This window comes from Trachurus trachurus, assembly GCF_905171665.1.
Source record: "Trachurus trachurus genome assembly, chromosome: 20".
Classification (NCBI taxonomy): Eukaryota; Metazoa; Chordata; class Actinopteri; order Carangiformes; family Carangidae; genus Trachurus; species Trachurus trachurus.
The window spans coordinates 4,505,180-4,527,061 of NC_139911.1; the positions used below are offsets into that span (position 1 = coordinate 4,505,180).

The 21,882-nt window shown below is 44.7% G+C and overlaps 1 protein-coding gene across 2 annotated transcripts in view; it reads left to right on the plus strand.

Annotated features, from left to right (window-relative positions):
• mpp7a (MAGUK p55 scaffold protein 7a) overlaps positions 1 to 21,882 on the plus strand; it is a 165,517-nt gene that overhangs the window by 34,369 nt on the left and 109,266 nt on the right. For both annotated transcript variants that reach the window (XM_083995638.1, XM_083995639.1), the window contains exon 3: positions 18,151 to 18,269. In XM_083995638.1, the coding sequence (XP_083851764.1) occupies positions 18,151 to 18,269 (119 nt within the window). The remainder of the gene's footprint in view (positions 1 to 18,150; positions 18,270 to 21,882) is intronic.

Consider the following 21,882-nt stretch of genomic DNA (forward strand, 5'->3'; position numbering starts at 1 on the left):
GTAATCTCAGCCTTAAATTGAATATATCTTCACTCAAATCAAATGTCAGCGCGCCCTAGCTGGTGCTGTGCCTACAGTATACGACTTTTAAGTGGTACCTAAAATTTAATATCAAATTTAGAAATGAGTTGCTCTTAACTTTCCCGAAGCTGTTTTTGTTTGACTTTGCTTTTGTGGCCTTTTGAGAAAAAAAAAAAAACTAGTGGTGGTTGGAAAATAAACCAAAGTACATTTTCACTTCGTTTTGTGCCCAGCGGAATGAAAAACACTCTGTTGCAAATTTACAGTTTAACAACACGGAGCAAAAGAAAGAATCAAAAGTTAAAACTGTTTCGAAGTGAAGTGTGCCGCTGCTGCTGCTGCTGCTGCTGCTGCTCCATCTTTTTCTATCCTCCGTCCGTCGAGAGAGAGAAAGTGAGTGTGTGATGTCAGACCGAGGAACACGTCAAGCTTGTCAACGCTGAGACGGCTGCCAGAATTCACCACCTCTTCCCTCAGGAACACTATCCTCCTCTCTCCGTCTGGCTTAATGGCCGGCTACATCATCACACACACACACATGCACACACACACACATGCATGCGAAGGGCTAAACCCAGCAGCGAGCTCAAAAGGACAAAAGGAGGACAGACATTAAGTCCTGCCCTGATGGATAAAGAGTGTGTGCGTTACTGCGTCCAGACTTTTAACAGAGTTACTGTAGCCCCCGTCGTCCTGGAAATTTGCAGAGACAAAGTAGAAAGCCAGACCGTCAATTACGATTAGAGTCATTTTAGGCAATTACCGGCAAAGGCTCGGGTTTCCAAATAAAACACGTCAAGACTCCTCCGGCCCATCTCCTCCGCTCCCCCCCTATCCCCTCCCTTGATGGTCCCGTGAAGCCGTGTGTGCAGGTGAAACACGATGAACATTATGGATGAGTGTGAGTGAGTGAGATCGGTCGGTCGGTCGGTCGGTCGCCAAGGTCTAAAGGCACCGGTGACCTCACGAATACCTGTGGCTGTGCCTGTCGTTCCCCTCCCTCCCTCCCTCCTCTCCTCCGGCACCGCACCAACGTTTACACAGAGCTGCTGGTAGTGTTACAATAACGCTGTTGATTTAAGAGATAAAGTTCTGTCAGTGACGATGGAAAAAATCTGTCGCATTTCGTGTTGTCCCATAAAACACTACACTACCTCGGTCGGGTCGGGTCGGAGACATCTGTTCCCCGTCAGATCAGGGAGATTAAACATCATGTTTATCTAATTATCTGCAGTGGAAATAATAGGGTTTTACCTGACCACAGAGAGCAACCTGCTTCCAAAACCATCTTAGGTATAGACTTTAAAGAAAACAATGGAAAGAGAAGCAGAGAGAGAGAGAGAATATCATCATCAACCTTTATGTGGTCACTTCAGGTACATGAAGAGGTGACCAGAACAAAAGCAAGAAAGAAAGAAAACAAGCAAGGAATCAGAAACATGATGATTTAAAATATTTAAAAGCATATAGATTTCTGAACTGGAAATTGACATTTAAACTGCATTAAACTGCAAATCTAAAAGTGAATTTCTCCGATGAAGATGCAGAGGGATCTGGAGCTGAGAGAGCAGGCTCGATGAGCACTGGGGTCGTTAGTGTAGTGTTGATTTTGTTTAACCAGCGTTTTCAAACCATCTCTATACAGGTTGAGATTCAGATTCAGAAAGCTTTATTTGACCCAGTTCTTCTTAACAAGACAAACATTTATACACATATACATTCTCATACAAGTGAGCACAGTATGTGGCAGGTAGGGAATAAAAAAAATCATTAAAATATGCATTAAAACTACAGTAAAAACCAATTTAAAGGAAAATAAAAAGAGTCAGGTAAATAAGTAAAGTGCCGAAGTGTATTGCACATGGGAAACCCACTTTGCATTCAGCAGTTTAATGGTAGAAGGGATGAACGACCTGGAGTAAAGGTTCGTCTTCCTGGGTGGGGTTGAGAGTGAGTTCTTTGGACGGAGCGTGATGATCGCTGATGATGATACTTTGGGCTTCCTAGAGGAAATCCCAAACTTTGACTGTATTATTTAATTTATGTCTTTCACATCAATGGATATTCTCATTCATCCAGGTCATCGATCTCTCTGGGCAACAAATTGAATCGAAGGCAACTGGACTGGTATTTGTGTAGAAAATTTTGCCTCTTATCCAGGGAGCTTCATCAGTTCGCAATGCATCGGTCTGACTAGTCTGTGTTTTGTCTGCACAAAAAGAGAAATGACTCTGATGTTGTGCATCGTCAGTCTGCGTTGTGAATTTACTGGCTAAAGTTTGCAGGACTAATGCACAGGAGCCTTCTGGCGCCGAGAAGCGCTGGTGTGTACTGTAGGTAGCAACATCTCAACAGACAAGAAGAAGCAGAAGCATAAATCCTCAGACTCCCAACAATACAGTACGTCGTCCACATGCAGAAGCTGCCAGTAATTACACAGACGTTGCAGCATCTCGCCAGAACTTTCTTTTCTCCCTTCAGAAGTTCTGCCATCTGCAGAGCCCTCAACACCAGCCTACACAACACACACACACACATATACACACACACAGGGAAGATGAAGTACCGTGCTTAGGCTTTTAACATAATGGGAGAAATATTATCATTAACATAACTATTCTTTAGTAGCAGAGCTCCTATTTCATCACCAGATTTGGACAGGAGAGTATGTTAGTGTGTGTAGGTCTTATTAAAATGTTCATTATTGGGTGTTTGGAGAGCAAACACATGGGCAGACAAATGGAGGGCACATGTAAGATCATACCACCTCTTTCTTTCTCTTTCTCTCTTTCTCTCTTTCTGTCTCAGCCCAAATAAACAACAGGCCTCTGTATGAAGTAGAGTCTAATAAATGAAACCAAATAGTGAGAAAATAAACTTGAAAAACAATAAAATGTTGGAAAACTGGCCTTCGAATGTGACCGTGGGGAGTGCTGGAGAGGCTGTCGTGGTGATTGGGTTACTGCGGACTCATTTCCCCGTGCGACTTTTAAAAGGGTTTTTATAAATGCTTTGGAGAGCAGATTAATAACGGGGTTTTTAGCTGATGATGCTGGCCTCCGCTCGTGGTGTTTGAAACATTTTGTCTAAGTGTTGTGTCCAACCTCAGCTCTTCATCCTTCAACATGTAGAAAACCCCCTGCGTCATGGCTCTTAACAGGCTGTGATGTGATGTGACGCTCCGTTGGCTGCTGCTTTACCCGACACGCATTTATTCATATTCTAACAAGGCGACCGAGCGGAGACGGAGAATCAGTCTAAGGCGAGACACTACAGGCAAAAACACAACACTGTTTTTTCATGCATTTTTGGCTATTTTTCTTCCTTAACATGTATTCTTTCAGAAAAGTCAAAATAAATGGTAGAAAATCCACATTTAGGTGGTTATTTTACTTCATTTTGTCTCTTTCGTCAGTAGATTTCTCCTAAATTCACCAAAAGTTAACAGCTACTGTGACATACTGACCCATGTCATGTCAGGTATCATTGTAAAGCTCTCTCTCTCCTGAACAATTATCTATGCTCCAAACATTGTAATCTCCTCCGTATCCACAACCAATTGTAAAAGTATGATTTACATTAACAATCTATGGAATTTTACAGTACAAGTCTTTAAAGGCTGTTTTCTCAAAATTAGTTTTTCCTCAGACTCTGAGACAGAAATCTCCACTTCAGCAGCACTTACAGAAACCAAACCTTCCACTTTTATTCCTGTCTATATTCTGAAGGTTTTTACCGAGGGGATTGTTGATATGTCATTCACAGCCTGATTCATACAACATTTTATTCCTAAAAACATGGCGAAATTGGATTTTTTTTAGGGCTGGTGACAGTATTTTCTCATTTACAAAGTGATAAAAAGAGATATCCAAAATCCTCCTCTGTAAAAACTTCTGAGTCTAATATGTCAAAAAAATAAAACAAGAATTTTGAACGGGGCTTTATCCATTTTTCAGATGTCGGTTCTGGAAATGTATGCAAATTAGTGCATATTTCATCAGATATTGCCTCATTTACACATTTAAACATACAATTTGACAAAACTTGTAATACAAAAAATATTTATCTTAATGTAAGTGATAAACCTGGGAAGTTTCATGGTGATATCTGTTATTTAAAATTTTTACCCTATTCACCTGCAGTGTCTCAAACACATCGCAGGCCTGATGGCGTCGGATTAACCTGAACCCTCTGCATGACCCTGCCTCCCTCTCTCTCGGTCCGACTCTACTCTATACAGAAAGCCGTGCAGCTGGTTCCCGGGGCCTCGTCTCTCCTCCAGACAGCTGCTGTTTAGTCATTTCTCCTCCTGTTCAGCCCTGATGGAGTTTTTGTTGTGGGCTCAGTCGGGGACAGATAACCGTTACGCCTCCGCTCGGGCTTTGGCTTTGGCTTCGGCTCGGCTCGGCTCGGCTCATCTCAGCCTTTAAGCTCCCGCTCAGGGATCCTCACTCACATCACATGGACGAACGCGGCCCACTCCTCTGTCTGCTACACAACATCGATCTTCTTCCTGAGCTTCCATTAGCTCCAAGGTTGAGTTTTAATACCAATACCGTTCATTCTGAGAGAGGGTTATAAATTTCTACGGGGCTGCAGCAGCATCGCAGCGTCACAGGATGTCCAGTCAGCTTCAATGACACAGCGAAGCATCGAGGCCAAAAAGTAGAAACACTGCTGCACTCACACTCACTGCTGCTGCTGCTGCATATGTGTCTGAACGCTTCTCCTGGATTTGGAGTAAATTCAGTAACACATAACTGGCCTCATCGTTTAATGAGAGCTGCACAGGATAATGGCAGCTCAGTGTCTGCAGATGCTGAACTCTCTCTCATCGGAGACCCTCAGACTCGCAGCATCTGGTTTATGCCATTGAGAGGTCAGCTAAGCCTCCTGGAGTGAGAGTAGGTGTTTTTTTTTTTCTGTTTTTTTTTGTGCTCCTCTTAGCCCCGTTTTCTTCTTTTCTAGAGTTATGTGATTGCAGTCTCTTGGTGGAGCGGTTCCGTTGTGGGGGAAAGGTTGAACGGGGTGACAGCGGTTCGTTTCAGAGCCGAGAGATTTGACCACCACTTAAATCTTTCTCTTTCTCAGACACTCGTGGGTTGCTACCTCTTCTGTTTAACGATTCAACTCCTGGCCACTGTCCCTTTTACTGTGATTTACTACCAGTATTACTATTGCTTCATTAGCAGCTGCACTAACTTATCAATGGGAGCTTATTCTGATTGGGAACTATAGTGACGCATGGATCAGCAGGGTTGTGTTAGTGAAGTTAATAAGCTGGTTAATAGAATATGAATTTCAGGTGGAAGATAATTAATTACATTCTCTTACTTTTACAAACTTTTAATTTCTTGGCAGGCGTGTATCAGACTCTGGTTCTGGACTGCTGAACTCATCAGGATCTTTTTTTTTTTTTTTTTTTTTTTATCTTGGTGCAGCGTCCAAATGTTATCATGAGCTTTTAAAAAGTTTGTGTTCAGGAAGTATAGCAGCAGCGAGCGACCTTCAGAACTTAAATGTCAAACTGTGTTTCAAGTTATTGTGGAAAACGCTGTTGTCGTTGAACCTTTTTATTTAAAAAAGTGTTTATTTAAACCCCGAATACTTCAGTGTGGCGTGTTAAGATCTGATCATGTGTAAAAATCCCATTGATGAATAAAAGTAATGTGTTTAAAATGTAGATAAATGAGTTTAAAGATTAATTTGTCTGTGTTTGATAACTTTATATTGTTATAAAAGAAATCCAGCATTGATTGTGTGATAACTTTCATTCACGACCAGTTAATTAATTATCTCCAGAGACTTAACGAACTCTCTATGTCCTAAGGTCATCAAAGGAGTTGCGTACACATACGGTAGATAAAAGATGTATGTTTTTAATTAAATATGATGAATGGCCGTGTTGCATCTGGTCAATTCATTGATTGGTGTGATGAATGGAGTGGTCGTGATGTGCTACAGAAATCAGTCGGCGTTGCGTAACAGCAACGGTTTGCCGACACGCCATCTCCCATGTGTATGTGTATGTGTGTGTGTTACCGTCACCACCACACACACACCGTGACTAACTAAAGCCCTCGTGCACACGTCTCTAAAGACCCTGATGCCCTTTTATTAACCTCATTAAAGTTAACAGTGTTATTCCAGGCCGTACCTGCATGTTCTATCAGGGTTTACGGTCCCCGTACAGCATTTAAAGATAAGGGTGGTTCGGCCATGCACAGCTGCAGAGGAGGTGGGCGACACTCGCATGAAACGTCTACACATGGAAATCTTCTGAAGGGGGACACAACTCTTTTACCAGATACGCTAATAACTTACTGGCCGCATCTGTGCATGTTTGTGCCGGGGAACGATAGAATAGATGAGCGATTCCAGCAGCCACCGTAGCCTCTCCTCCTCCTCCTCCTCCTCCTCCTCCCTGTTGGAGAAGGAAGGTGATGGCTCTATAATGATGCCGGGGTAATGAGATGCAGATATCGCTATGGAGAAGCACTCTTCTCTTCTCTTCTTTGTCACTGCTCCCACACATACATCCTCCTGTGTAGGACGAATGCAAACACAGGAACACAAATCTACACAACTTAACTTACATAACTTGTTCAAACTGGAGGAAGAGGCTTGATTTTAAACATACAGTACATTTGCAAGGCTAAGCTTAAAACAAATGTGTATTTCTGGTGCAGGTGTAAAACTATGGCATTCACAAAGCAAGGAACTGAAAAGTTGTATATCTCAGTTAAAGAAAATGTTTAACTCATTGAGTGCCGTGCTCCTTTCCAAAGTTTTAGTCAAGTGTAGGCTCATTTGAAATGCTTCAAATGAGCCACAGTGTATTCTATATTATTGCCACCAACACATACTGTACAAAAATCGTCAAAAATGGTCTAAATTGCCGGTACACTTGACTAAAACTTTGGAAAGGAGCGCGGCACTCAATGAGTTAAAAAGAAAGATAAGTGCCTACAAAAAAGAAGAAGGAAAAAGAAAAAGAAGGGAGAAAAGAAAAGATAGATAAACGAGTGGTGTCCACTGCTATTTTGCTTGTTTCTTTTCTTGTTATTATTAGCCTATATGTTTCATCATCTTTCATTTTTTTAAATAGAGTATAATATTGGTGTTTTATGTAATGTGTAGGGACTACAGATTAAATGATTAATGTAATTGCACATTGTCCCTTATTAAACTAATAAACTAAACTAAACTAAACCTGATAGTAAGCCAATGCAATTATAACAATAGAAAGGGGCAGGTATTATACGTTTTTCTTCATCCTGCTCCTTGTCATTTATGTGTACATTATGTAAATATGTGCAACCATGTGTAGTATGAATGGAATAAATCAAAAATGAAATGAAATCTCAGAGTAATATGAGCAATATGATAAGAATATGGCCATATTGTTTTTGTTTTTTTCTCTCTTTCTCTCTCTGTCTCTCTCTCTGTCAAGGTTAACAGTAAATTTTTCCATCCTGATGTCAAGAATCCCGAGCATCTGGCCTTGGCCGGTTTCAGCTTGTGGGAGACGTTGGGGGAGAGCTGGGGGAAGGCTGGGGGGGAGGAGGGGGGAGGAGGACTTTTTGTCTGTGCCGGGGGGCTGGGGGTGGCGGTTCCTCTGGGAGCTTCCAGCCATTTGTCGTGGTCGCTGGCCAGTAGCCGGCTGTGTGCCGCGGTGATACAGTACCAAAACACAAGGATTTGTTGCCACTGGAAGAGCTCCCTGTTTCCAGTTACATCAGAAACTAAAATTTCCACATCATTTTATACCAAAAAAATAAAAAACACTGTCAGAAGGAAGCAGATGTAAAAGAAAGAAATCGAGTGAGTGTGACTGAGAGAGGAATGATGACTTTTATTTGTTTGAATACGAAGAATTCTTTCTCTCTTTTCTCTCGAGGTAGGATGACATCCTCCTCCGCCGCTGCCTTCCAAAGCACACAGGGTACTAAATCGGTCGTTGGCTGGGCAGGACATGCTCACTTGCATTAGAAAGAACCTGAAAACAGCTTTACAGACCATGTGCTCTGTTTGACAACCAAGGCAATGGGATATTGAGTAATAGTCTGCAACTTTGAGACAAGAAGACGGGAGAGAAAAGAATCAAAGTTAAAGCACGAATTTTCATAAGTGCTGCTATTAATATATGATCAGAATGAAAGCTTTTAGGTGGGATTGGCACGTCTCGCTCGCTGATATATCCCTTGGACGGCTCTTCTCTTCTCGCCGACGTAAAGTGGCTGGCCGCAGCTTTGGACAGAACATGCATGCAGCGAGCCCGTTCCAGAAAAGGCTGCTGCTGCTGTTCCATTGCCACAATAAGCCGAGGTGGCAGGTCATTTGGTATCTGGCCCGGTTTTGTTGTGGCTGCTGTTTTTTGTCGACCATGTATGTTAGAGAGAGAAAGGGGGAATCTAAGCTTAGCTGCCGGTTTCTCGGACTCGGGAGCCAGAACGGCAGCCTTTCATCTCCATCTGGGAGAAAAGCAGCGAAGGTCTGGATGTGGATGGATGACCTCCACCGTCCTCTCTCTTCTCTTCCCCCCACACACACACATTTCAACGGCATCCAACAAACACTAGACTGGCACTCGGCTGTGCTCTCTCCATCCTCCACATCTCGTATATCTGTCTTCATCCGTAATACCGTCTCTGTCATCATCTTTTTCGCCTGCCCAGATATTCCCGACTAGCTTTTCGTCAAGTTTTCTTCATGTTCTCTCCCTCTTTGTCTTTCCTTACGTTATATATCACTTGTGAGTTTTCAGGGAAAGTGGGGTAGGAGGGCAAGGGCAAGTTCCCTTTTTTTAGTTACTTCATAACTCGCCGCGGTTTGCAGGTGCTTCCACTCAAGTTTCCTCTTGTCTTGCCGTGCGGTGCGATTGTTAAAACTGTTGTTGTAGCTGAAATGCTACCGGCTCCTCAGGTGGTGGACGGACCGTGGCTGCTGCTGCTGGACTGGACTTAGTATATGTATTCAATTATGTTGATTAGACTTGTCCTTTTGTCCCGAGCTCTGTTTCCAATGTGTTGACAGCCCCTTTGAAGTACGAAGGTGTGACGGGCGAGGAGGAGGAGGCGCTTCAGTACGTGATATTCGATGGCATGTATGGGGGGAGACGTGATGCATTTAAGTTAAATCCCTTTTGAAAAGCTTGGCCCCGTCCGTCCGCCCGAGATAAGGTCCCGCCGCAACCTGGATCGTTTTTACTCCCCTTCAATGAGACATGATCTCAGCGAGGGCCACGGGTTCTTTTGCTTTGCAGGCCCCGAAAAAGGCACGCGTCCAGAGTTCAGCCCGCGGTAGTGATACAGTCGATATATGATTGGAGTGACGGTTGATTGCACCTGGACGGCTTCTACGGTACTTGAAGTCATTTTTCCATGCCGCCGAGCCCTAACTAACATCTTGCAAAGCCTTGCTCGCTTTTTTTTTCTCTTCTCCCCTCCCCTCCCTCCTCTTCTCAAACGACGGAGTTAGTCAGAGACCGTGACAATGAAATATCATCAGGGAAGATGTTGGAGGGCTCCGTCCCCCTGACCTTTTTAATGTGGAGAAGTGGTTTTGGTCTCGGAGCTCGGTAATAGGAGGCTTGTGGGCTCGGATGGAGCACCAGACTCCCGCTGTTGTGTTCATGGACCGGTCTTATATATTACCTCTCTTCCACGCTCTTCCTTCGGTCTCCCACTGTTACATCCCAGGCTGAAACGGCTGCTGGACCCAAATTATGTTCAAAGATTACAGCGTCTGCTCAGCCAATACATCTTGTAATACTATATGGTTTCACGTCTGGCAGCCGATGCCCGACCGACCAAGTCAAGTGGTCACTCGATCCAGACATCCAGTGCCGTCCCTGCTTTTTTTCCACGCTGCTGCTGCCTGCTACTTCAGCAGAAAGACGGGTTTTAAAGGGGACATATTATGGAAATATCACCTTTTGAAGGCTCTTTATCATATATTTGGGTGTTTGTTTTGCCTTCTGGCCCCCAAAATGTGAGAATTGACAAAAAAAATCTGTAATTTTCAGGCTCCCGAGGTTGAAATCCACGTGGTTTTACGAGCTGTTGCCTCAGTTATCTTCCAGTGATGTAATTAGTTTTCAAATTTGCATAATACCACCTACCTGTACCTGTAGAAAGGGGCGGGGCAAGCAGTGGTTAATTTGCATTTAAAGGGACAGGCACTGAAACCAGCCGTTCTGAACAGGGCTGTTTTGAGAGGATGAAAAGAGTTGTGATGTTTGATCCTTTGAATATTTTGACTGAAGCATGTCACAGATATTTCTTTAAAGGGATAGTTCAACATTTTTGGCAAATTGGCCCATTGCCATGATCCCTATAGTCTTAGGAGTAGGTTTGCTACCTTTAATTGTCAGTGCAAGCTGGACAAGTTGTGACCTGCACATTCACCACGCAATGAGATAATAACACAACGTTACCAGACAGAGTTGTTTTAGAGGTAAATTCATGCAAAACTGCTGATGCGCAGTCCCGTCGGGGGCAGTTTTTTGGCAAGCAGTCTCTGCATTTACCTCTAAAACAACTTTCTGTTATTATCTCATAGCGTGGTGAATGTGCAGGTCACAACTTGTCCACCAGAGTTGTTGGATTGTGTATTTGATGAGTTTGATTGATGAGGGAAACCAAGAAATCCCATTAGCCTCCGTAGCGTAGCTCTGAGCAGCTCGCGGCTCTGCTCCACCGTTCTAAAAACAGCTTTCACCGACAATTAAAGTTAACGAACCTACTGCTATGACTATAGGGATTATGGCAATGGGCCAATTTGCCAAAAATGTTGAGCTATCCCTTTAAGACACCTGGGAACTATTTTAATTTGTGGGAAAGGGAGCAGAATGTGTCTCCTTTAAGAAGCGGCCTCGGTGCAGGTCGTCTTCGGGGCAGGACGGGAGCTGCGTGGGGCCGACACACACACACACACACACACACACACACACTCTGTCCCTTTCCAGTGATGGCTGTGAACACGAGGCCCTAAACACTTCTCCTGTCGTTTGGCACCTGACTCGGGTTAAATATGTCTTCCCACCCACTGTCTGTCTCGAGTTTCTCCCTTCAGACGAAGCCGTGTTTGCATAAGTGCAGGAATTATCATCACTGTAATTGTTATTTCTTCTTGCCGTTGCGAGCCGTGAGTCGTCGTGACTCCCCAAGTAAAGTCTTTCCACTGTGTTTCTTCTCCTCCTCCTCTTTGTGTTTCGGTGTCATCGCTCTTCCTCTGTCCGCACACGCGCTTTAATCACGTTATTTATGTCAACGTGTATCTCAGAAGATACATGTGTCGCTTTTTCCCCATTCCCTCTATCTTCGTCTTGTTCTGTTAGTCCTCTCTGTCAGTGCAGAATAAGGATATAAATGAAGCTACAAAGTCTGCAGCTGCTCCTCTTGATGCCACCCCTGCCTCCCGTCATTTTTTATCCACAGTCGGCCTCTTTATCATGTTCACACGACAGCGTTTCCATACCATAAGAAAGCTCCCCACATGTCACGCTGCTCTGTCTCCCAGCGGTCTGGTCTGGTGAGCCTCATGAACATTGTGCTCTCTATATGTTTCCAAAAGATATATGAGGATGGTCAATAACTCATTCAGCACCTGGGAGAAAGTGCAGAGGGGTGAGGAGGAGGGAGGAGGAGGAGGAGGGAAACCCAGCGTTCATTTCCTGCATTCGAACAAGTTCATTTTCGCCAGACGTTTGTCTTTCTGTGTGTCGTTCGTTCGGTTAAATGAGGTCCCTGAGCATCGGCGCTGCACAGTTCAAGCTATTTGTCTCCCAGCAGTCTGTGGTGTGTGAGTAAACAGCGCTGCAGCTATATAATGTCATGGCGAGGGTCATATTTTACAAGCGTCCAAAACTCTGTGTTGTTAGATTAGTCCCTGTAATTTCCCCTCATCTCGCTCTGCTCTGCAAAAACCCCCGAGGCCGTTGACCTATGTGACTTGCAACGTGATCCGTATTATCTGTGATGCATTTCATTGTATGGGATTCTTTTTTTTTGTGTGTGTGTTTTACATAAAAGGGATCTTTTGAAAAACACTGTTATTATCTTTAACCGCGGTGGAGGTGTGGGCGTGAGAGGGGAAGTGCTGCTTGGCAGTTAAAGTGGTCACTTCCCCAGTACGGGAAGCTTCACAGGCCTTCACCGGCCTCGCTCTCTTGATTTCTCTCAAGACTCTTTTTAGTTTAGTTTAGTTTAGTTTCAGTGGCGTGCACAGACTTTTTGAAGGGCAGGGGCACATATAGCGCGTCCTCGCCACTGAAGAGGGCACTTTAGCACACGTTTTGGCTCCTAGAGGGCACTTTAGCACGCGTTTTGGCGCCTATAGGGCACTTTAGCACGCGTTTTGGCACCTAGAGGGCACTTTAGCACCCGTTTTGGCTCCCAAGAGGGCACTTTAGCACGCGTTTTGGCTCCTAGAGGGCACTTTAGCACCCGTTTTGGCTCCCAAGAGGGCACTTTAGCACACGTTTTGGCTCCTAGAGGGCACTTTAGCACACGTTTTGGCTCCTAGAGGGCACATGCACGCATTTTGGCTCATATAGCACGTGTTTTGGCTCCTAGAGGGCACATTAGCACGCGTTTTGGCTCCTAGAGGGCACTTTAGCACGCATTTTGGCTCATATAGCACGTGTTTTGGCTCCTAGAGGGCACTTTAGCACACGTTTTGGCTCCTAGAGGGCAGTTTAGCACGCATTTTGGCGCATTTTGGCTCCTAGCACTCTATATAACTGATTGTCGTCGGAAGATATAACTATTTAAAACTTATATTAACACAAACATTCCGCTTACTTCTGCTTTAAAGTGTAAAATCACCATGGTGCAACATGGTCTCGATACACTTTACAAAATCAATTGCGGACAAAACATAGTACTGGGGAGGACAGAAGAAAGAACAAGCAAAAGAACGCACAAGGAGATAAATAGGAAACTTAAATTTCGCCAAAACATTGGGTAAGAAGGTGTTTCTTAAGTGGAAGTGGATTGTTTGATATGCAGTGGGAGACTATTCCATAAATAGGGACAGGGTGCACGGTAGGAGAAGGCCCTACAACCAAATGAGTCACAAAGGGGTTCATCCCGTGCAACATGGTGCTGGTCCTCCTCGGGACCATGGGCCGGGCCGGTCCAGCAGCGGTGGCCACAACAGACCGTAGTAGCTGGTCCACTACGAGACGCTGCCAGGTCCGCTGCACACAGCCGCCGCACGAGAGGGTCCAGAATAGTCTGGCCAAAACAAATCAAATGAATCCAAACCAGACTGCGAGAAACAAGTCGGTCCACCCTTTAGTGGTGAGGAGCTGGCGCGCTCTTGTTTCCTTTCTTCTTCTTCTTCCTTCTTCATCATCATCTTCTTCATCTTCTTCTTCTCCCCCCTCCCCCTCCCCTCTCATTTTGCTCCCACTGTCTGCTGCGCTGGACACGGTTTCTGATGTTACAGATCTATATGTGTCCGTACATCTGGCCGTAGATTTATTTCTCCCTCCACTTTTTATAGTGTCTACACACAGTGAGTTTACCACCACTGTGGTTGTTTTTTGGCTCATTTCCTCTCTCTGTTTCTCTCCCTCTCTCTCCTCCTGCCTCCATTTCTCCTCCTCGCTCGTCCACCCATACAATATTGTATTTAATTCCAGCTTTGCAGACTCCTTGTTTAGCTGCTGGCTCCTGGGCAGCTCTGTCTCTCTGTGTTGTTTTCTGCAGGTCACCGGGTTCATGCTGACACACTGACCCCAGAAAGTCGAGGGCGCAGCGGTGGCAGCTTGTCTTTTATCACCCCGACTATATGTCACAATTACTTGTTTTCACAATTAATCGTGGTATTAAACGCCACAATTAATTAATTGTAAAGATTCCTAAATACCGTCACTTTCTGAAAAAGATTATGTTGGAACCATATCTGCAGATGTGCGTGCGGCCAACCTGCGTCATCATCCCGGGGGAGAAATCGAGCTGATTAACTTTTCGTAAATGAGAAAAAGTAATTCGCAGAAACCAAATTTGAAACAGAAAAATGAAAGAACGAAGTGTTCACGGACTGGGCCGTTGTCCCGCCGTGTCATGTGTTCTGATTGGCTGAGCTGGCCCAGCGCGGTGCGCCAAAGTAAAGGTAAATGCACAGATACTGGTCCTTTTATCTAACGTAACACTGAATTAGTAGGAATTTAAATGTTAGCATCTCATTTGTATTGTGAAAAAAATGATTAAAATAAACTTAAACATTTGATATAGATGACAATTAATGACTTAAATATTTCAAACACTTCCCCCAGTGGATTAATAACTGGTCCTATATTAAGATTCAAATTTCTTTATTAGGATTAACCCCTTGAGGTGTATCACCTCGTTTTCGAGGGGGTCCCAAGTAAAAATAAGAAAGAAGGATAAGGAAAAAAGAGATTAGTAATGAGATTAGTAGAGATTAGACATTAGTAATGTAATGTAATGTGAAATTTATTGATGCATAATAATCGTGATAATCGTAATACCGTGATTATTTCTCTGACAATAATCGTACCAAGAAAATCTATAATCGTGACATCCATAACCCCGACCCCCACCGCCACCCCCCTCCTCCTCCTCCTCTTTGCATCGTGTTGTTACAGTATTTCTGATCAGCTAATGGAGCTGATGCGTTTCCCATAATGTGCCATTGGCGCACGCACACGGCTCGGCCTGTTTAGTTCGTCCCGGCGTGGACGGGGAGGAACTGTTGTCAGAAGGAATAAAGCATTGAATCACGGAGAGTGCAGACAGGAGGGGAGACTTTGCACCTGGGGAGAATAATGCTTCGGGACTCTCACTCTCGTTCCCCTTCATCCCCTCCTACCTGTATCTCAGCACTGCCAATAGTAATGACATTACCATATCTCTCCCCCCACCCCCCTCCTCCTCCACCACCACCGCCGCCCTTCCTACACCCCTCACCTCATCCTCTCTTCTGTCTCTTTAAATCTTTTTTTTAATATATTATGTGAGATGTTCTGTTGGGAGCTCCAAGTTGTAAATGATTGAGGGGGCCAGCTGCCCTCAGACATGGCTTGTGTTCGAAGCTCGAAGGTTAGCGGTGATGAGGACCACAGAACCAGGCATCAGATGATGATGATTATATACCAGGGACGGTATCGCAGCACAATCCAGTAACAAAACCACAGTTTTTCAGTTTTTTTTTTTTTGCACATGTGTTTGTGCGTAAAGTCTTCCTCTGCTTTGTTATGCTTCTTCTTCCCTTCACCGCAGAGCCTCGGCGGCGGTGAGGTGTGAGGTGTGAACACTGCACAGGGTCCGTGTCGTGAGCTGAAGAACAGGGCAGGTTGTCTTGATACGTCCTGTTGTGCGTCTGGAGTCAAAACCCCCAAATCACCTGCAAATGGGAAGCAGAAGGAAGAGGGTGGCCGATGACGCTCCATCCGTCTGAGAAAGCACAACATATGTAGCATTTAAAGGGATAGTTCAACATTTTTGGCAAATGGGCCCATTGCCATAATCCCTATAGTCGTAGCAGTAGGTTCGTTACCTTTAATTGTCGGTGCAAGCTATTTTTAGAACGGCAGAGCCGCGAGCTGCTCAGAGCTACGCTATAGGCTCATGGGATTTCTTGGTTTCCCTCATCAAACTCATCAAATACACAATCCAACAACTCCAAAACGCTCTGGTGGACAAGTTGTGAGCTGAACATTCACCACGCTATGAGATAATAACACAACGTTACCAGACAGAGTTGTTTTAGAGGGAAATACAGAGACTGCTTTCTGAAAAACTGCCCCCGATGGGAATGTGCATCAGCGGTTTTGCATGAATTTACCTCTAAAACAACTCTGTCTGGTAACGTTCTGTTATTATCTCATAGCGTGGTGAATGTGCAGGTCACAACTTGTCCACCAGAGCGTTTTGGAGTTGTTGGATTGTGTATTTGATGAGTTTGATGAGGGAAACCAAGAAATCCCATTAGCCTCTGTAGCGTAGCTCTGAGCAGCTCGCGGCTCTGCTCCACCGTTCTAAAAATAGTTTGCACCGACAATTAAAGGTAACGAACCTACTGCTATGACTGTAGGGATTATGGCAATGGGCCAATTTGCCAAAATGTTGAACTATCCCTAAATCTGGCAACAAATTTACAACACATTATTATTTTTTGTATGTTCATGAATATGCAGAGTCCCATTACAAATAAACTAATGCATGAAATGAAAATGACTGCCCAGCAGCAGCAGCAGCAGCAGCAGTAGTAGTAGTGCATGACATGAGCTGAGTTAGTCAGCCGTTCCTCCGCTGCCAAACATCCCGAGCTGCCAGCAAACACTCGCTCTACAACCCGGCCGGCCGACCGGCCTGCCTGTCTGTCTGCCACGGTTCAGTCAGTCAATCATTCATCCGGCCAACGACGTCAAGCATTGTTTTCAATCAGTCATTCTCAGCTATGAATTACTTCAGTTGTGCTTGTGGTGTTTTCTTTTCTCTCTCTCCTTCCCCTATTTCTGATGAAAGACGCTCTCAGAGAGGTGGCCAAGCCGCCCCGGTTTGTTTTGACGTTTCGATGGCTCCGCCGTGAACGTGTTTAGAGTTTCTTCACATGATCAGTTTTAGTTCAAAGGGCTCCGAGCGCCGTGCGGTTGGTTGCATTGGAGGGGCTTGAATGTGAATGTGGGGGGCCCCCTTTTTTTTCTGCTGCATTAGTAACGAAGGCCTTTGATGCCTGTAACCCCAGCGACGCCACGCTCCGTATGGGCCCTGACCTTTCAAATATCTCCCGGTTTTCTAGTGGATCGGGGCCCGTGGCGAAGACCAGACCAGAACAGAACAGCAAACAAGTATCTGCTGCTGCTCTCCATCGGTCCAGCTCCAGGAGTGTGTTGTGTTTGGACGCGGCCGCTGCTCTCTCGCTGGTTTTGTGCTCTCTCCCTCTGAGTGCTTCACCTCCCCTCTGCCTAATCTTGAAACCATCAGCTCCCCAGTCTGTTTCTCTTTAAATTGAATTTGAAATATTCTTTCCTTTTATAAGCCGGGATTGTAAACCCCTTGGAAAAAAAAGAGAAAAAAAAGGCCTTTGCAGATTTCAGCATGTGCAGTGAGTTCTTAGGGGATTCAGATTCAGCCCGTGGGCCCGCTGATCCGTGCCCTGTTTCTCTCACTGTCACCGACGAAAAACTGCGCTCGTGCTGCTACGGCGATGACCTGTAAGAGTCTGCCGTCCTCATGACATCAGTTGTTGCACAGCCAAACCTGTTCACTTCACTTCATCTCACATTTTCTTCTGAATGTGTAAAGATTATTTCAGAATAGCTCCGCCAGCTACGCCATATTGAGCTTTATAATATATCATTATTACATATCGACTGTGAGACACTTTTTACGTCTTTCAAAACCTCTGTTTAGCAAACACACGTGCGCTTTTTACTCCACAGAAATTGATTGTTTACAGGCAGCAAACAGACGTATGGGTGGAAAACCTCCTCAGGCGTGAGTGCCATCTGTTCGCTTAAAAAAAAAATAAAAATAAAAAAAAAGTAGAGGGTTCATGTTGAACTTTTAAACTAATCAAAAAGTGGAATTTGCAGTGGCCTGACATGGAGTTGTTGGAGTTGTTTCTGACTGGAAACAGCAGCAGCGTTCCTCAAAACAACAGGAAAAGGGCCGGGACAATAGTGGGAAGTGGAGAGCGAGGGAAATGCTTTATTGCCTCGATGTTTCCTTTTAGCTTCCCAGTGAAAAGCAAAATGAGTGGAGGTTTTTTTTTTTTTTTTTTTTCTGCTGAAAGTAGCTCGTAGCGCTTTCAGGTGTGTTTACGTTGGAGTGCATCTGAGGAAGAGACACAAAGAAGCAGAGCATCCACACAAGTATCAGAGTTGATTTGTATGTTTACACGTTTCTTTTTTGTCTCTATCTCTTGCATGTGTTTGAGGTTTACAGATTACATATTCCTGCCCACGTTCAGCCCCTCTCTCTTCTTTTATGTGTCCGTAAACTACACATGTATGCACATCTGTTTCTATGCATGCATTTCGTGTAAGTCTCTGTGTGTGTATGTGACTTTTGCATGCTTGCATTTATACCTCCCACAGCTATGCTTGCCGACCGACCCCTCTGCTTCCTCTTCTCCCCCCCTGTTCTCCAGGTCTGTACGAGCTGCTGGCGGCGTTGCCCTCCCAGCTGCAGCCCCATGTCAGCCGCCCCGAGGACAACACCTTCCTCCAGGACATGTTTGGAGAGCGGAGCCTCCACTCGCTGGTCAAGGTAAAACAAAAACAGGCTCCTCTTTGTGTTTTTTTTTAAGAGTGCAACACTTGTGTTTTGTGTTTTGTGCTGTAATCCTGCGGTTGCATAAGAGGAAACTCATTCCCATCGTGGGGTTGAAGACACTTCAGCTCTTTGTTGATTGTCTTCTTGACACCACATCTTTGATTATAATTATTTTCTGTTTTGCAATCGTATCTGTCCACTTCAACAAAAAGAAAATTACATTTGAGTACAAACAAAGACACACAAATAAACAGCCAATCACCAGTGTTATTGGAGCATGCCATTGCTGCGTGCTTATTGGCTCGCTGACAGTGATGAGATTTACACCATAGGTATCCAATGACAAGGTATCCTTCCCTCGATATTACCAAACCGTCCATAAAAGTATCAGAATTCATCGCCCAGCGCCAGCTCTTTGCAAATAAACAAGCCGTTTTTTTATTTTTTATTTCTAGGAGTAGCTCATGTGTTTTATTGAACAACGTACTGTAGGATATAATCGTGTATATTTAAAAGCCTGAGGTCTCCTTGGACCTGAAATGAGTCGAATGCCGTCTGTCTTGTCTTGTCTTACCCCACCTTCACAGTCACATCCTTCCTCTCGTGGGACGGCACCGAACCCGAGCCCTTTCTCCCCTTGACCCCCACCCCGATGAGCCGACCTCTGCAGCTCAAATAAAATAAAAAAACACACACTCGCACCTTTGTCCAACGCTGCTTTTATTCAACCTCCTTCCCTCCAGTCTTCATTCATACAATGCTAAGTTTATTGTCATTCCAGCAGCCTACCCACCCAGATCCTCTGACACCCCCTCTGCCAGCGTGAATGGGCCTGCGGTTCGGTTACCGCCTGTTAAAAGCAGATAGCTGCAGAGTTTCGGGGGAGAAGAAGAAGATGAGCGCACTTGATATCTTTATATGCGAGCAGACAGACGAAGGTAATGAATGTAGCACATTCTGTCTGTCTGCCTCAACCTCATCTTCACTGGGGAGTCTCTGCAACCTGCAGCCAATCCCCCTCTCGGTGTCCTGCTCTTTGCTGTAAATCAGCTTGTTTTTCAGTCACTATTCAACCAGTGAAGCCATGAAACAATTGTTACGGCTATATTTTATAGTACAGTGTCCTTTGTAAATGGCCTTGTGCACGGTTTCCCCAGTGCTGGCATGATACACTGTATTTCCCCCCCTTAGGTGGTCTCCGTTTCTTTCTGGCCAAAGAATAATTATGTCACAGAGACCACTGGGAGAGAAAAATCGACATAATTTTCATTCCCTACCCTTTTAGCGAAGAATCTTTTCTTTATACGCATGTTTGTTCAGGATCCAGGGTTGTAACGCACCAATGTGAGCGTGTAAAAAAAGCGGCTGAATTATGGCATACCTCAGACGCTGAAGTAAAACCCCCGATGTCGGGACTTGAGGAAACCAGAAGGGTTTCATTTGATGCCTGGATTGTTATGGATGGCCAAAGAATAAGGCATCTCGAACATGGGATAATGATGGGCAGGGCCTGCAGCATGTTCAGCCGCTCATTCTCGCCGGCCCCAAAGTAAACACACCGCATAGTGTGGGGTTCAGATTGAATGATGCTAATGAAGGTGGCATTATATTTCTTTGATATTTAGCCAGACGCAAGGGTGGAGCTCCCAGACTTCACCTACTGTAGCTCCGTCTAACCACCCCCTGATTATACCTTGATAATCTTTCAGGAGGAACTCAAAGGGGGCGAGAGTGTAAGTTGTGTTCACGCTAAAGAGCTGCGACCTTTACAGCCCCATTTACCTGCAGCGAAGAAAAGATTACTCCAGGAATCTCCCCTCAGATGGTCGGTGAAGTAGTTGAGGACCGCAAAGGAAGCCAAGCATGAACTCATCAGTCTTTATTTGTACGGCCTCTAAAAAAACTCTGCAAAGACCCAATAACATCAGGCTTTTGTAGGTAGGCAATGGGAAAGGGAACGAATGGCATTAGATTGAAGATCAATATCAATTTTGTGGAGCTTGAATGGATGTGCGTTCCAATGGCAAAAAGGTCACGTTTATTTATATAGCACCTTTTAAACAACCTACAGTAGGTTTACAGAAAAGAAATTGCAATAAAATACTAGGATACTTTTCAAAAATACAATTCCAACAAAGACAGAGTTACCGCACTTTTCGGACTATAAGCCGCTACTTTTTTCGCCTGCCCCGGTGTCCCAGCTCTCGTCTCTGCACAGCGCAACATAAACACACTCCGTAACCCGTAATCTTTTGTTTATGATGGTTAAGACTACACAAACACACACATGCTGTAACATCGTATATGTTATGTAACGTTTTCCACCGCTCAATTTATTTGATATTTCGCCGGCTTCGTTGTTAATAAACGCACATGGACGAGAGGAGCATAACCAAAACAGCGGAAAAGCGAGCGGACTTGCACAGTTCCCTACTGTCTTTCTGTGTAAATATCTCACAACATGAAAACCTGCAGCTTGTATTCAAGTGTGGCCTATGTATTTTCTTTTAAAATTTACCTGGTGCGGCTTAATATATTCAGGTGCGCTCAATAGTCCGACAAAATTATACATTGAGCACTCAAAAACATCCCTAGGACTAAGTTTTATCTCACACAGGTCTGAAAGCCGAGGAGAACAAATGTGTTTTAGTCTCTGCAACCGCTGCAAAAGCTCGATGGCCTCTGGTTTTAATCCTGCTTTTGGGCACATCCGGGTTTAATTCATTTGCAGACCTCAGAGCTCTAATTGGTCTGTGAACATGTACGAGTTCAGCTAGACTGTTAAACATTTTCAAAACAAACATCAGGATCTTAAAATCAATTCTGAACCGGACGAGAAGCCACAGGTGGGGTTTGGATCTTGGATGTACACTAGTTTTCTCAATCCTACTTGGATCTTACTCTTATTTAACTTATTAAAAAGTTGACAATTGCTACATCTAAGACATGTCTAGAGGTGAAATCAACTCCCTGAACGTTGTTATGAAATGAGAATACCACTTTGTTCGTGAGCCAGCTCCACACTGGGGCCAACCAACGCCGGTGCAGTTCAGGAGGAAGTGCGGCTGCAACAGTTGAGATCCTGGGCTAATGTGGCCCCAATTCACTGTTGCTACTGTAGCAGAATAAAATAAAAATATAATAAAATGAAAATAAAAAACACCCAATACAGCGCAGTTAGCCGGGGCCATGAACTGATCAAATGCTTCAGCAGAAGATCAAAGAGCCACACTGTCCCTCTGCCAGACTGAGCCCCGTTCTACCTACTTTGCTTTTCTCCCCTTTTCTTTCTCCGGCGGAGGGAAACCGAGCTGCTTTTAGCGTCTCTTATTGTTAACGTGGAGCCATAAGTGGAAACTGCCCCTGCTGCTCCCAGACAAGCAGAACTATATGCTTCCTCTGCTTTCTATTTGGTACCGAGACGTGAGCCAGCCTGTCATCCGCCGAGCCAAATTGACAGACACGCAGACTTTGAATCACACACACACACACATACACACACACACAGAAGTACAGAACAATCATCTCGCCTTACATTGGAGCAGAGGGCCCGGCCGGCGCTCGAGACACAACATTCAGGTGAACATGGCTAACGTCAGTGGCACGC